The sequence below is a fragment of the Gossypium arboreum genome, chromosome 12 (genome assembly GCF_025698485.1).
Source record: "Gossypium arboreum isolate Shixiya-1 chromosome 12, ASM2569848v2, whole genome shotgun sequence".
Taxonomy (NCBI): domain Eukaryota; kingdom Viridiplantae; phylum Streptophyta; class Magnoliopsida; order Malvales; family Malvaceae; genus Gossypium; species Gossypium arboreum.
The window spans coordinates 118,109,004-118,124,788 of record NC_069081.1 but is presented as its reverse complement, the minus strand read 5'-3'; the positions used below and the strand labels follow the sequence as shown (position 1 = coordinate 118,124,788).

Below are 15,785 nucleotides of genomic sequence, written 5' to 3'. Positions count from 1 at the left end.
CATTATTATTTGGATGAAGTTTAGTCAAGTAAAAATAAATAATTTTCAAATTGTAGATTTGGCTGGGACCTTATTTCTTAGGTTCACGTCCCTCAACCATCGCTTTGCCACCAAAATGTCCCACGTCACCTCTATATTTTTTACTTTCTATAACTATGTTTTCCTCTCTATATGTTTTACCTTTCTTTTTTCATAAATTTACCGCACTGTTGAAAAGGGTTCCGGTTCCCACCTTTATATGTTTTTTTTTTTTCTCTCTTACAATTTTGCTGCCTTGAAACTCATCTTTTTCCTCCGCGACAATTTTCTCGGTCGATCACTTTTTATTTTCTCGGTGATTTTCTCTCCCGCCAAACATTCGCCAATCCTCTATCCTTCGACTTTAAATCCTTGCGATCGTTTTAAGATTCTGTCTCTACTCTAACCGATCTCTCTTTTGTTTCTCCTTCTCACTCTTTCACTGGTACGTTAATTGATCACTTTACTTCTTTATGTATGTTTTTTCTTATTTTAAATTAAATAATATGCATTGATTATTGTAGATCACATGAATGGAAGACCTAACCATGCTTTTTTTGTTTAATTCGTTTTAGTTGTTTATTATTTTTATGTGGAATTTGATTGTTCCATTGTGGAATCTGTAAAAGAAAATGGAACTTGAAAGTCAGATTTTGAATTTTACTGGGTGAAGAATGGAAAATGGCGGAAAATAAGTTCAATGGTTATATTGTGGCTCAGGAGAAGAAAGTTCTAGAAAAAAAATTATTTTTTGCAGAAATGAAGGTTTGGAAGGTTACTTAGATTTTTAACTTTTTGTATAGGTAGATTAATACTGTTGATAGGACTCTACTCTTCTGCGATCTTTGATTCTCATTGTTATTGAATTTTGATTTGGTTAATCTTTTCTTGTAATTAAAATTTACATAGCTACCAGCATATGGATTTTGATGTTAATTTCTAGGTTAACTATTTAGTTGTTTTGATGAGAAATGTATTGCTATTGGATGAGTAGTCAGTTCCATTGGTGACCTTGGTGGCATATATTATGATGGCTATGGTGCTTGGTTTCGCGCTTGGATGTTACAATCAGATAGTCCTTAGACCTTATTGTTCTCTAGATGCATCCTATGTTTGATCTTTGCGTTGTCTGTCATTTTAGAAATAGTAAGCATGATGATAAAGTTGTTACATTGTTGTCTAGCTTTACCCAATGGCATGCAGGACATACATGTATATTGAGTATTTTAGATGGGATAATGGTTGCAGATCATGCCTCTTTACTTGTTATTTTGATGATTAGGCAGATGTCTGGCGCTATTTTGTTCATTCTTCAAGATGTTTGGTTGCATCATTAGAATGTGCACACTTAGATTCCAGTAGAGGCACATGATTTTATGTTGATGTTTAGATGCTTACCATTATCTAGGTGGCCGGTTGGGGGGGGGTAGCACATCAGTTTTAAACATTATCCAGTGTTCCAGATTAGTTAAACTGACTTGGATGCAGAATGGCTATTAGATAGATTGCTTGGAAGCATTCTTTCCTGAATCATTGTCAAAGTACTGTGATTTGATAATGGATAAGTCATGCAATTTAAGCTTCTTTTAGGATCTTAGTTTGTCTTTCTTCCTTTTGCAGTGACACGTCTGAGTTAGTAGTGGTTGTGCTTTGTTTGTATGCGTAAATGCCAGTTGCAAAACTCAAGGCAGCCAATTCTGCAAATTTAATGAAATCAGAGGATCTAAATGATTCTTTGGACACCTTCATCAGACAAGCTATTGGAAAAGAACCTTTCCTTCCTTTCTCAAGAACTGGTGACAGCCCGGTTCAATGGATTCAATTACTCCATGCCTTAGACCAGCAAGGTACTTCTAAATTATTCGATGGGTTAAATCATTGTCCTGGAAAATACTTTATAATGATACATTATTTCTCTATTTTCTTGCCTACATCTATTACAGATATCCCTGGCTGGCCATTACTCTCTCCTCTGAAGGTGCAGACGCAGAAGTGTGATAAGTGTTCACGAGAATTTTGTTCACCCATTAACTATAGAAGGCATATACGTGTGCACCATAGATTGAAAAAACTTGATAAGGTTTTCAATTCCTTCGAAACATCATTACTCTATTAAGTTGATTTTTTAAAGAGTTCCTCCTGGAATTTGTTTTTCTTCTGCTGCTTCAAGAACCTAGCCTCTTGGAAAATAGATTTGTCTTTTCCTTAGCTACTTTTAATTTTTTTTTACTTTTCTCACATCTCTTGGGACTCTTCTAAAAAATGTTGTTATGCATATCGTAGGATTCTGCTAAAAATAGGGATCCATTAGCAGCATTCTGGGACAAGGTATATCTCAACTGCCCCTCTTCCTCTTTTTTATGTTTTACATTTTAGGTTTTCCTTTTTCTCTTTTCTACTCTTTCTCATTTATATTATTTCCAGCTATCAGAGGACGAGGCAAAGGAAGTCATATCATTCAAGGATGTCTTACTGGAGGTAATTGTTTATATGTTCTCATCTGTTTAATTCTTGATACGTCATTTAGTAATATTCAAGTGACATCTGGATCTGGTTTACACATCGTTGATATTTAACTTGTTAACATTATCTTGTTCCAAATGGTTATTTCTCGCTGGGATAAACATGCACATATCACTTGGATCATTGTTTTCAATTGTTCTAGTTTCTGCCTTCTAAACAATTGCTTCCTTGCTAACTATACTTTCTAGGGAGTTCCAGGATCTTCAGTTATAAAATCATTGACTACACATGTAAAGAGGCAGGGGTTTTCTGCTTTGCCACAAGTTTGCTTGAGGGCAGGTTCTGCTCTTCTGGTAAGGGATGTATTCTCTTGTTCATCAAGTGTTGTGTTTAGATCTGAAAGATGCTAATACTTTCTTATCTGATGGATTTCATGTCCTAATTCTTTTCAGGACCTTGTGCAAGCTAGACCTTCAATATTTCCAATATCTTCACAGGAACTATTTAGCATCCTTGATGATGCAAGTGAAAGGACTTTTCTTTGTGGCGCAGCTGTGTCAATGCAAAAATACATTTTTGATGGTGCAGCAGGAAAGATTGGTCTTGAAACCAAAAATTTGGTTGCTTGTACCAGCTTCTTGGTGGAACAGAAATTGGTACATTTTTTTGTTTTGTTCTATCTAGGTTTGGTTTACTTAAAAGTTTTCATGCATAGATTTGTAATTTGATGGTGCAAGTATTATGCTAAATCCCTAACAATTGGACGAAGCAGGACTGTTGGATAAGCGCATGAATCTTTGTCAACTTTTTATTTTCTTTTGTATATTATTTCATTATAAAAATATATATTTTGTTTGACTTTCAGGTTAAAGCATGGCTTGCAGATAAAGATGCTGAAGCTTTGAGGTGCCAGAAGTTACTGGTGGAGGAGGAAGAAGCTGCCCAGAAGAGGTGCGTATCACTGATTCTCTCTGTCTTAACAATTTTTTAAAATTCTGATATTTGACTTGCAATTTAAGGTTGGACCATTTTCATTCCTATCTTTCCCCTAATTCTCTATGAACCATCTTTGAATAATTTTGTCTAGGAGGAAACGGATCAGAAAAGAATAGAGTAATTTCTTCTTTTTCCGTGAGCGTTAAGGCAAACCCCACCATGTGATATAACTAATAATTTGCTTCCAAAAGATGTAACACAAAAGAGGAAAAGGGAAATTGAAGATATTGATAAGAAATGTTTTTGTATTTCTTGAAATAAAATGTCTCTATAATTTTTAGGAAAAAAAAGTGCACAGCTGGATAAAAAATTAAAATTGCAGAACCATCTTTAAAGAAACATACATTGGAGAAGAAAAAATGTAAGCATGTGCCTTTTAGGTTCCTAGATACAAATTACAACCTCGTCATGTGATTCAGTTTGGCAGTGGTAACTGGTAGGTCTAACTCCTAGTCCTAAGGCTAGGCTTATTGCTTATCGACTTGCATGTGATTCTTCAGAAATAGTTCTTCAACATCTATTAGAAGGCAAAATTGAAGAAACTTTGCTAACTGATTTATTTCCCGATACATCACTGTAGGCAAGTCGAGCTTCTTGAGAGAAAGAGACAGAAGAAGCTTAGGCAGAAAGAGCAGAAAGCAAAGGAACAAAGACACTGGGAGTTGGAAGAAAGTAAGCCGAACATGGATGACCTGTTGGAGGTTAACACTCTTGCCGAAACATCCAGCCCATCTGCTGTTGATTCTGATGGACAAAATCCCGTCATGTCCACAGATCAAATTATCCCATCTGTGGAGCCCAATCTTTTTTCCAAGCTTCTAGAGAATGTAGATTATGAAATTCAAACGGGGTTTAGCAATGGATATAGTGATCCAGGAATTAGTCAGAATATTGAAAGACGAACGGAACAAGTTGGACGTCGGCATATAGTTGTCGCTCGACGGCAGACTCCGCCTAATTCACAACGAGGTGTCCTTAATGATTTCCATGCTAGTCAGAATTCTCATGGATTTAAATGCGGAGGCATTAACAAGCATGGAACAAACAGGGAAAGGTTTGCTCCAATCGGTAATGGTAATAAAATCTGGAGCCAAAAACCTAAAGCAGCAAATGAAGGGGAGAGTTTGAAAATTAGAGTGGAGAAACAAGCAGCAAATCAACTGAATCAAAATAATAACCATGAGCTTTTAATTGGTTCTATATCTGTCACGCTTGAAAATTATAGCAATCACGATGGAAACAATCTAGCTGAAGCATGTGACAGGAGCCTGGCTGAATGTCGAATACCAAAGAACAATGTTCAGGAGAAATCCAGCAAACTCGATCCTTTTCAGGGTGTTACGAACCGATCAACTATAAAGTTTTGGAGGCCAGTGAGTCGACATGAAAGCAAAAGCTCATCGCCAGTCCAAAATGGTGCTAGTGAATCTGAAGTGCAAGTGATTGCTGAGAAAGATGGAGCACGTACCTCTTGCAATGAAACCTGTTTAAGGTCCTGTTCAACAGATGGTATTGATGGTGTGGTAAGCATGGATCTCATTTCAACGTTGAAGGAAAGAGTACAACCAGAGAGCTTGCAGTTCGACAGTCATACTGCCAAGGCCATTCTTGCTCAGAGTAAGTCGGGATGTTTGAACGATTTATCTAATAACTCTATTTCTACGGTTCTGTTGTTACCGAATTAACTTTTTTTCTCTGATAAACAATCTGACTGCCTTTATAGGGTGGAAGGAAGCTCTTGCAGGCGAACACGTGACATTGGTTCTCACCCCGAACCTTGATCCTCCAGGGTGCTCAGAAATTGAAGCTGATTCATCCGAAAAGTTGGTGGTTAAGGCAAGGGCTTTCGAGGCTTCAACTGCCGGACCTGCCCGAGGCAAATTCAGAAGAAAGCCGGAAAAGGGTGCAAAGATAAAGTACATTCCGAAACAAAGATCCGCCATCTAAGAGGAGGTAACATGGGAATTTTTTTTCTTTTTTGAGGTTATGCACAGTTTAGCGAATCATCTTCATATTCTTACCAGAGGTTCCAGTTTTACCAGTGGTCTTCTGTCGAAAAAATTTAAGAAAATTTTGCTGGAAAATGTTTTATAATTCCCTTCCTTTTTTTTTCTTAAGGTGGTATAGCAATTCGACTAGTCTTTTAAGTTTTTCTGGTTCTTGCTATTTTTTCCCTTCTCTTAATTGTCCAAATTTTTGCTGTAATAAATTGGGGTTCTTTGCTATTACAAAAGTACATTTTTCCATCTTTTCTTTTGTTTTCTTACTTCCGTCCTGTGCAGACATTTTACCATTACTTTTGTTCCATGTCTTCTTTCTGATCTTATAACAGAAAAGCTGATTAGAACTTAGGACAAACGTGTTATAATGTTTGAGCCCATCAACATTTGTTTATTTTCATGGACTAATGATTTGCTCAACGTAATCTTTTTCTTTTTCTTTAATAATTTTCTAATAATATTTTTTATACAAATTCCTTATGATATTTAGTTAAACTGTTAGGTTTAAATGGGAAAAAAAAAAGAGATAAAAGCGATTGTAATTTGCGGTGTTAGTTCTTTTTGGCAAGATCACAGGCAGAGCCAACTCTTTTTGGCAAAAGTGAAAAGAAATCACTAATCAAAATTAAGGGTCACGAACAAAACAGCTTCAAGGCATTCCTAGGAAGGAGGGTACTTAAAGTAGGATGAAGTTTTGTGTACTAAGAGTTAAATTATATTATATTTTTTATTAAAAACTGAGCAAATTAAATTTTATGCATTAGATTAAAGAGTAAATTAGTTATTTTGTCAAAAATTTATTTATTTTATTGTTAAAAGTTATTTTTTGTACGCTAATATGGGATACATGTGGTAAGTTACATGTCACTATTTGATTATTCTGTTAACTACGTTAGTTTTTAACAATATAAATAGATGAGTTTTTAAAAAGAAATGGTTAATTCTTTCTTTAATTTAACTTATAAAGATTAATTTGTTTATTTTTTAATAGATGAGACAAAATGCAAGCTGACTCTTAATACAAGTTCTTCATGATAATTCTACCTCGTTTATATACATCATGTAGAGAAACAATATTAAGCAAAACATGGAATCACTTAAACCCACCCCCCTTGAAATTAATTTACAGCTAAAAACAAAGCATGACCTTGGCTAACTCAGTAATTGTCGCATTGCTTATAGAATAAGAAACTGGGTAAAATCATGTTAAAACAGTTTATGAAATTGAAAGGTTAGCAATGTTTTCTATTAATACTAACTATCCACTTAAATGTTATTTCAAAAAAAAATATCCACTTAAATAAGTAAACAAAGAAAAGCTTATGAAAATTTTACATAATATTATTAACTGGCGAATGATGTAATAGCAAATTAAGTTTTGGTTTCCTACCACTTTAAAAAAAATATTTGATATAATACGGATAAATAAATCTATACCGATTATATTTTTGTCACTCTTAGCTAAGAATCTCTTATTAATCTCATCCTAGACAAAAAGATATCACCTAGGTTCTCCTCTCGATCTCACCTAGAGATATAGATCTCTTCTCGATCTCATTGTTCAGCACAATTATGTCAAACTATCTAATGATAAACTCTTCCCTCAGTCTCGTTTATCTAGATTTTCCACTAGAGGCATCAATTCTAGCGTATTAAGCATTGCAATATAATCGAACAATCAATTAATCAAGAATAAACATTAACTTAAACTAACAATTAACTAATCAACCAACCATTTGCCAATTGTATTTGCATCTTGGAATCGCTGTGCCGGTGTATTGCATCGGTAAAACAAGACGTGGGGTCAGGAACCAAGATTCTTTCTGCTATTCAACTTTCAAAAGGAACCAAAAAGCATGATGAAACTTTTCTTGTAGCCCTAAAGCTTAACGAGCCTTGTGAATCTCACGGGCTCAATGAGTCTATTTCTTTCAAAGTACTGGATGTCCTAAGGATTTCGAAGACATCATGCCTGAGAAATTGCCCCAAAGGCTACCACCCAAACGTGAAGTGGACCATCGGATTGAGTTGATCACCGATGCTCAACCTCCAGCTATTGCCCCATATCAAATGTTGCCCTCAAAGCTTGAAAAGTGGCAGGGGCAACTTAAGGAGTTATTGGACATCGATTTCATTAGGCCATCCAAGGCACCATTTGGTGAACCAGTCCTATTCCAAAGGAAGCACGACAAATCATTTCGGATGTGCATGGACTATCGAGCCCTCAACAAGCTCACAATCAAGAACAAGCACCCCATTCCTCTTATTGCCAACTTGTTCAACTAGCTTAGTGGTGCGAGGTGGTTCACCAAGCTAGAATTATGATCGGGGTACTAGCAAGTAAGGGTCGCTGAAGGGGACGAGCCCAAGACCACTTGCACCACACGATATGGCTCATATTAGTTCTTGGTGATGCCCTTCGGCCTCACTAATACACTAGCTACCTTTTGCACCCTCATGAACAAGGTACTATAATATTTCTTTAATCGTTTTGCTGTTGTTTACCTTGATGACATTGTTATCTATAGTTGGATGCTCAAGGAGCATGTGGAACAAAATAATTTTAACACAATCTGAACTTGAATTTTGAAATCTAAAAGGTAGAGAGATTAAATTCTTAAAAATTAAAGTATAAGAACTAAATTTCAAATTTACGAAAACTAGAGGGACCTGTGGCGTATTTTGACCTTTTTCTTTTTATTTTAGCACAAAGTAATCTAATGTTTTCATCCAAACATGTTTGACCCGAGTTTTGATGGACAACCCGGATGTATAATGTATTTGTCTAGTCGTAAATTTTGCAGTTCTTTTATGCATTTTTGTTTGACCCGAAACCGAATGTTATACCATCAGCCCATGTCCGGTTCTCAGTTAGGACCAAAAGGGATCATTTCAACAGTTACAAATCGAATTAGCCTGTTTCATTTTTGTTAACATATGATCATGTTAAAATCGGACGAAATTGATAGGTTAAACCAGAAATTAATGTTCCAATTGATTTGATCAGTACATTTAAACCACAGAAGCAATGAATCAGCGCAAAATCGATTGAATTGAATAAAAATTCAATTAAAAACCATTTGAATACAATTTAAGCTACTTTTTATCTTTAAGTTAGTTTAAATATTTAATTTTGTTGTTATAATTTATAATTTTTATGTTTATATTATTATTTATGTTTACTTTTTTTTCTTTTTTGAACTTTTTAACAGTTTAATCGAAAATTGATGTTCCATCCGGTTTACCATTGGTCCAATTTTACTTCACTGGAAATTGCTAATCACTGCAGGCACAAATTTAAGGAGGGCACTCAAAAATGAAAATTTTACTACGCAACCCTTTAAAAATGTTTAAAATTGTACTTTAGCCTTCAAGAATAGAAAAAATTAAGTTAAGTCCTTAAAAGATAATGTAATAAATTAATATATGATAAAATTATATTTTAATTTCTCAAAAAATTATAATTCGATTCCACCCATAAAAAAAATTTCGATTCGCCTCTGAATCATTGATAACTTTGGGAAAAAAAAAACAAAAGGATATAAGAAAAGCAACAGAGCAGAAGTGGGCCCCCAAAATCCACCCATTGATCTTATGATTATATGTGATGTGGTGAAGCAAAGATTATTTATGTTGGGCACAGCCTGTTTACATCTTTTGTCTTTGATTTTTGTAGACACAAGAAATTAGTTATGGTTGCTACCTTAGCAAACATTGTTCTGCTTATCCTTAGCCAGCATACAAATTGCTGGCATCAACCATAAATAAATACCCATTACTTTTATCATCTACTATGAACTTCATTGCATTAATGATCTATATGCCCTACAAAAATTTGTCTACTAATAATCATATAGACTTATCAACTACTATTGTACCAAACTTGTTTTTCTCCGCTTTCAATGCTATGCAGAGCTCTTGTAGTATAGTTCAGTTCTATGCTAACTGGACTCGAGTCTCGAGTGTGATGATAAAAAATGAGATTCCGACTCTTTCCTGGATCACCAAACATACCAGGATTTGGTTTGAGGCAAAAGGATCGAGTACCAATTGAGACCAAATTCTGGTACGTGCGGTGATACGTGGAGGCATCTGAATCCCGACTATTACATATAGTAGTTACTTAGGAAAAAATATCATGGAGGTTTCTGTGCTAGTAGTTAGATTGTATCTTGCCCCTATTTTCTCAAAAAGCGGGCAAATTAGTTAGACTAAAGAGTAAACCGATCCTTTCTGTTAAAAATTTTATTATTTTTTATTATTAAAAACTGACATGGTTAACGAAATAACCAAATAGTTACAAATGTACAAGAGCCACTTTTTAACAATAAAAATAGATAGAACTTGTAACAGAAGGACTAGTTTGCTCTTTTGATGTAACATACAGGAACTAATTTGCTCATTTTTTTTAGTAGAGGGGGCAGAATGCAACCTAACTCCTAGTACAAGAACCTCCATGATTCTTTTACCTAGTTACTTGACAAGAGGAGGATATTAAGCACAAAAATCACCAAGTGAGCAGCAGATTGCTAGCATGAAAAATGTTCAGCCTTCTTACTATTACATATTTAAAAGAAGAAAATAATAATACAACACTACATGTAAATACTGGTTTTTTTTATATGGTATAACATTAGGTAAATGAATATTAAAAGAATGCTCTATCAGTACCAACATAGTTTGATCCCTATGAAATATTCCCTCACTGGAATCACCTTTTAGGTCATAAGGAATAAAGACTCTTTCGACCTCTGAAAACTAGTCTTTTAGTTCACTTCACCATCTAATTATACCAAAGACTATTGAGAGAAAGTACGAACTTCAGATAAAACAACTGAAACGCTACAGGGTTTAGTGTTGCAAACCTATTAAACAAGTTTTATGACTTTTATGCATGGAGGTGAAACTAAGTTGCATAGTTACAAAATCAACTGACCTCCGGCTGTAACATAGGGAAGAAAGTCCAATTGTTACCTGGCCTAGCTTCCTTTCCGGCAACCTTTTCGTTAGCCCACCACTCGGACCTGACGGTGGGCTTCTCGGAAGCTTCTCCTTTTCTGTTGTCAAAGTTGAATTCTTTAATTGACCCAAGAGTAACTGAACGATGCTTTTGATAACAATGGTCCTCTTCAGCTTCTCCTGAAACTTTTTCATCTTTTTCTATCCTGCCTTGCGCCACCAAGTCCTTTGGATATTCATAATCCGGCATGGTTCTGCTTGATACCAATGATTTGTTTTTCAGACAGCGTGCAACATCTTCGCCGCTCAATTCAAAAGAGACCCTGTGATCAACTATAATCTCATCGTTTTTAGGTCCATTTGGCGGGTTAGAAAGCAACGCAACCTCGGAATTCTGACTCTCTATAGGAAAACCATCTCTTGAGGCAGGACCCAAACCATCAGGTGTCAATGATCCTGAACCCAATCTTGAACCCAACCCCATACCATCTGGAGTTACACATTCAGAACCTAGCCTTGAACCTTGCCCCAGTCCATCTGGTGTCAAAGATCCAGATCCTAACCTTGAACCCCATTTGCGAGTCGTAAAATGTTCGAATCCTAAGGTTTTGGGAGCCTCACCCATGCGGAACTCGAGTATTGGACGTCTATCAGGGAAAGGAGAGGATGTTCCAGAATTAGAGATTACTGAACCAGGTGATATGAGATTACCACCAGGGCTCCCAGGGTATATTTGATAGGACTGGAATTCATAATGGGACAATCCAAACTTCTGGTTGATCCCACTGTTTCTCCGAGCACGCTCCAATGAAGATGTCAACAATTGAGCAAATGGTACTTCAGGGGATGAAGGTGTAGTCAGTTGAACAGATTCAGGAGGGGGTGTAAAAGGAGCAGTGGATGGTTCAGTTGTCAAGGCAGAGAATACAGGTGGTGTGACTAACTGGGTTTCATGTGCATAAGGGCCTATGGAAAAAATGGATGCAGGTCCACGAGGAGAGTAGGCATTAACTGAAAGGGCAGTTAGAGATAGCAATCCAGCCGGTGATTGGGTGGCAGATGGAGGATCCGATTGCAGGAATGATGCAGGAGATGAGGGAGGAGCAATAAAAGGCATTACAATGCCCGTTGGGTTACTTGCGTTTTCAGCAGTTGAAACCGAAGCTCCAGGTACCACTGGTTCAGGGACAAGGACAGCATGGCCAATTCGTTTACTGCTCTTATGAGATCCAAAACACCAGTAAAAGCTCCAGCAGCTTCCCCATCTTTTCTTCTGCAGTCAAGTGAAAAAAGAGTACGAATCAGCATTCTATAAGACGGTAAGCATTATAGGTAAATCGATTTCAACTCTCGACTGCTAGAATAAGATACGGATGCAGCACAATAACCCACCCAAATGTTAAGCATCTGCTCTCATGCTGCCGAGTGCATATTTTTTCAAGAATACCATGTCCCACACTATCAACTTAAAACAGTTCAAGTCTATAAATAAACACATTGGCTAAAAGCAAAAACGAGCGTACACTTTACATCTAATGACATCCATGATAATGAGTACACCATGATGATTAAGTCAGCATCAAAAGTTGATAAAATTTTCTCTGCTTGCATTCCATGGTTACATGGAACAGTATAAGATACACAGACAAACAGTAGAAATCAAGCCAACACTGTTGCTAAAAAAGCAATTTTGAGCAAGCAGTTATTCTGACTTTAATTACAGTTTCAGAATTCTAAGTAAGGGTACATATTGGACTGCAAAGAACACACTTTTTGAAAATTACTTTTAGCCCATGAATATAAGATGGGTTGGTCAACAATATTGGCTGATCAAATTGCATTCTTCCCGGGATCTATTTTCATAGGCAGCTCAATAAGATAGCAAAAAGGACAAAAGAAAAAACGATATCATTCATATCAAATAACCAATTAAGCTCCTTTTTTTATATATTTTGTTAACCAAATCTACAAATTTTCCACCATAACCTTATATCAGAGACTTCATCGATAAAAGGGCACTATAGTGAATACGAAAGCAGCCACCAACCATCAAAATCGTGAAGGAATTATCGAAAATTGACCGAACAAACTACCGGAAATATTACTTTTTTACTTAAAAAGAAAAAAAATAACTTTCTAAACTCAAATCTGCTCCTTAAAGTATAGGTGTAAAGGGGAAATTTTTTCTTTTTCTTTTTCCTTTTTTTTAATTGAATTCCGGTGATAGGATTTTCATTTTTCTGTTTGTTCTTAAGAAGCATGAAAAGTAACAAAGGTAAAATAATAACCTTGACTGAACCTAGCTCAGCTAATTCACTTGTCTGATGAGACTAAAACAAGTTTAGAACTCAAGATCCGAGTTTCACTTTTCCCTTAGTTTCTCAGCAACCAAACAGAGAACGGAGAAAAAGAAACCTCGATACTGAAAACAGATCACGAATAAATTTTGGACTTTTCAACATAGAGAAAAGCAAGCAAAGAACATAACCAAAAAAAAAATCCAAAACTGAACTTCACCAGCTCTTCCCCCCTTCGGATTCTCAAATCAAAAGAGAGCTTAAGGAATCTCAAAATCACGAATTTCCAGTACTTTTCTCGGCAACCAATCAGAGAGAAAAAAAAATCAATTGTACTAACAAAAAGTGGATGTACCTGAACGGTGGTAGGCTGAACTCTAGACTCGGCGGAGACGATGGCGGAGGCAGCGGCGTTAACGGTTTCAACGCTGTCGTTTACACTTCTCATCTTCGATTTTTAAGCTTAAATCGATGCGTTAATAACATCAGCTTCATGAAAAAACTTTAAATCTCTCGTTTTTTAACTCTCAAGATTCAAACAAATCTCAACAACGATTTGGAGACGACTTTCAGTGAAATAAAAAATAATAAAACAAAAACAAAAATTTAAAAAAAAAAACTTGATTTTTTTTCCTTTTAATTAATTCATAATAGATCAAGCTACCTCAGGTTTGGGGTTTTTTTTTTTTTTTGTGTGTGCCTTCTCTTCCGGTTCAGTTCCCATCCAGTCGTTTTCCTCCAGTTTTCATCCATTTTGCACCGAGTTATTGCCACGTCATCGTAAAAGATGATTGGGACCCACTACTTCTAGTTTTTTTTTTTTCTTTTTTCGTTTGTTGCCATGCTCTTTTTTTTCGGTTGGTCTTTTTTTTTTAATTATATTATTGCTTGTTAATATTTAATAATTTATGGACTTATTTGGGAAGTTCATGAATGAACCTCCAACCAATCAAAAAAAAAAAGGGAAAAAAAAACGATATAATGTCTTATATTTTGTTTTAACCTTTTTATGATAAAATGTATCATTTCTTTAGAAATTATGCTCATAATTTATTATGCCCCACTCCCCAAAAAGGAAATTTTAATTATTTACGACAATTATGAATATAGAGATTTATATTATTATTTGTGTGATTCAATTAAAGTCACCGGATAATTAATCACCGACTCGATTAATAAAATTATAAAAATATCTTTATATGAATAAAATAACTTGTAATAATTATGAATATTGATATTTATATTATTATTTAAGTATCGATTGAGTTGGTGTCACGAATCAAGTCAATGACTTGATTAATGAAATTATAAAATACCCTTACATGTATAAGGTTATTAATTATGCCAATAGAATTATTAGCATGTACCATTAAATGTATAAAATAATTTCATTAATACCATCACTATTGACTTGTTGATTTGTGATATCAACTTAATCACACGATATTAATGAATTATTAGCATGTATAAAATAATTTTACTAGTATCATTAAAGGTAAATTGACAAAAGTACATAACACATACTTTTATCTTTTTAAGACGTTGCTTTCACACGATAAAATTTATTATATATTAATTATGTCAATTGAATATTAGCATGTAACAAAAATCCTAAAACTAATATGTTTTATGACTAATCATGTTAATTATAAATGAACATTGTATTTTCATATCTAATTGAATTTTAATTAAATTAATGTTGTTGTTATTATAACAATTAAAAAGATGTAAATTTAAATATACTTAAGCATTTTCTAATCTCATCCTCTAAATTACGGAATAAAACAAAGCTCAATCAACTATCTAATTTTTAAATAAACTAATCATTGAAAATTTAAATTGTATCCACACAATTTTTGAATAAAAATATAAACTAAAATCATAATTAAATTGAACGACAACTTGTAATCTATTGACTAAATGTTCATCTTTCATAAGAATAGCACAAGTTTAAATATTCATTTTATAAAAAACATAACTATTTTTATGACTTAAAACGTGATTTCACCATAAACTATAACACTTCTCCCATTTTGGTATTTTAGAAAATTACAATTGAATATCATCACTGTTAATCCCATTAGTTGAATTTTATTTTTCAAAAGAAAAAAAAAAAAATTTATAGAAATTATTTTTTGTAAAAATAAACATTTTTATAGTTATTAAATTTTCTAGAATTTTATTTATTATATGTTTTTAAATTTTCTAAATTCAAATGATTTTTATTTCTTTTTTAATTTTTAAAATGGTTAGATATATATTTTTTGATAAAAAAGTAATTATTGAAATTTTGTCTCTAGAGTTTATGAATATATTAAAATTTGACCCCTTTTTTAAAGATTCCTAAACTTTAACTTTGTTTTTCTATTTTACATTTTTTCAAATTTTTATTTTTTAATTTATATTTATATATTTTAATAGTTTCTAAACCTTATAAAGTTATATATTTTTGGAATTTTAGACAGGTTTTATAAATTTCTAAATTGTCTTTTCAATTTTGTAATTTTACAACTTTTTCAGTTTTAGTATTTATATTGATATACTATATCATTTCTAAAATAATATTTTACGAAATCTAACTTTTTTCTATTTTCAAGATTTTAATAAAAATTATATATTAATTTTTATCTACTTAATTATCAAAAAGTTATTTTATAAATCCTCTTTACTACATTATTCATGATTTCTATCAATTAAAAATAAATATATCATCTTTTTTCACATCACCTATTATTTCTTTTTAACATGAATAATGTAATAAGGAGAATTTATAAAATAATTTTTCTAAGTCGCACGTCATGCATTTTAATTGTTTGAAAGTTTGTATTTTAGTCTATGGCATGTCGAAACAATTTTTAACATGTTAATTTTAGTGGAATCAAACGATTAATAGAATGTAACATTAAATATAAATTTGAAAGAAATAAAAAGTTAAAAAAAATGGTATAATCAAAAGCTTTTTATTTTTAAATAGTGGAATATAGTCCCACAAGGAAGTTTAACACTGAAGAAACATAACGTTTCGCAAATTTCGTCCCATAGCTAAAGGTTT

At 33.7% G+C, this 15,785-nt stretch overlaps 2 protein-coding genes across 2 annotated transcripts; one reads left to right on the top strand and one right to left on the bottom strand.

Moving 5' to 3' along the window:
* Positions 1 to 85: 85 nt before the first annotated feature.
* LOC108477111 (uncharacterized) lies at positions 86 to 5,897 on the top strand. Its single transcript, XM_017779567.2, has 10 exons — positions 86 to 463; positions 1,639 to 1,865; positions 1,962 to 2,098; positions 2,302 to 2,346; positions 2,443 to 2,496; positions 2,730 to 2,834; positions 2,934 to 3,137; positions 3,347 to 3,432; positions 4,058 to 5,094; positions 5,201 to 5,897. The coding sequence occupies exons 2-10, from the start codon at positions 1,685 to 1,687 to the stop codon at positions 5,422 to 5,424; spliced, it is 2,073 nt and encodes a 690-aa protein (XP_017635056.1). The 5' UTR covers positions 86 to 463; positions 1,639 to 1,684; the 3' UTR covers positions 5,425 to 5,897.
* Positions 5,898 to 9,971: 4,074 nt separating this feature from the next.
* On the bottom strand, positions 9,972 to 13,668 carry LOC108479759 (uncharacterized). Its single transcript, XM_017782534.2, has 2 exons — positions 13,089 to 13,668; positions 9,972 to 11,709 (listed from the first exon to the last, which is right to left on the bottom strand). The coding sequence occupies exons 1-2, from the start codon at positions 13,179 to 13,181 to the stop codon at positions 10,405 to 10,407; spliced, it is 1,398 nt and encodes a 465-aa protein (XP_017638023.1). The 5' UTR covers positions 13,182 to 13,668; the 3' UTR covers positions 9,972 to 10,404.
* Between the last annotated feature and the right edge of the window lie 2,117 nt (positions 13,669 to 15,785).

Bases quoted from the DNA above. Each gene is read 5' to 3' on its own strand.
- LOC108477111 (XM_017779567.2), top strand. From the start codon at position 1,685: ATGCCAGTTGCAAAACTCAAGGCAGCCAATTCTGCAAATTTAATGAAA. The intron at 2,099-2,301 runs GTTTTCAATTCC...TGCATATCGTAG, and splicing joins GATTGAAAAAACTTGATAAG to GATTCTGCTAAAAATAGGGA. The intron at 3,138-3,346 runs GTACATTTTTTT...TTTGACTTTCAG, and splicing joins TCTTGGTGGAACAGAAATTG to GTTAAAGCATGGCTTGCAGA.
- LOC108479759 (XM_017782534.2), bottom strand. From the start codon at position 13,181: ATGAGAAGTGTAAACGACAGCGTTGAAACCGTTAACGCCGCTGCCTCC. The intron at 11,710-13,088 runs GTACATCCACTT...ACTTGACTGCAG, and splicing joins TTCAGCCTACCACCGTTCAG to AAGAAAAGATGGGGAAGCTG.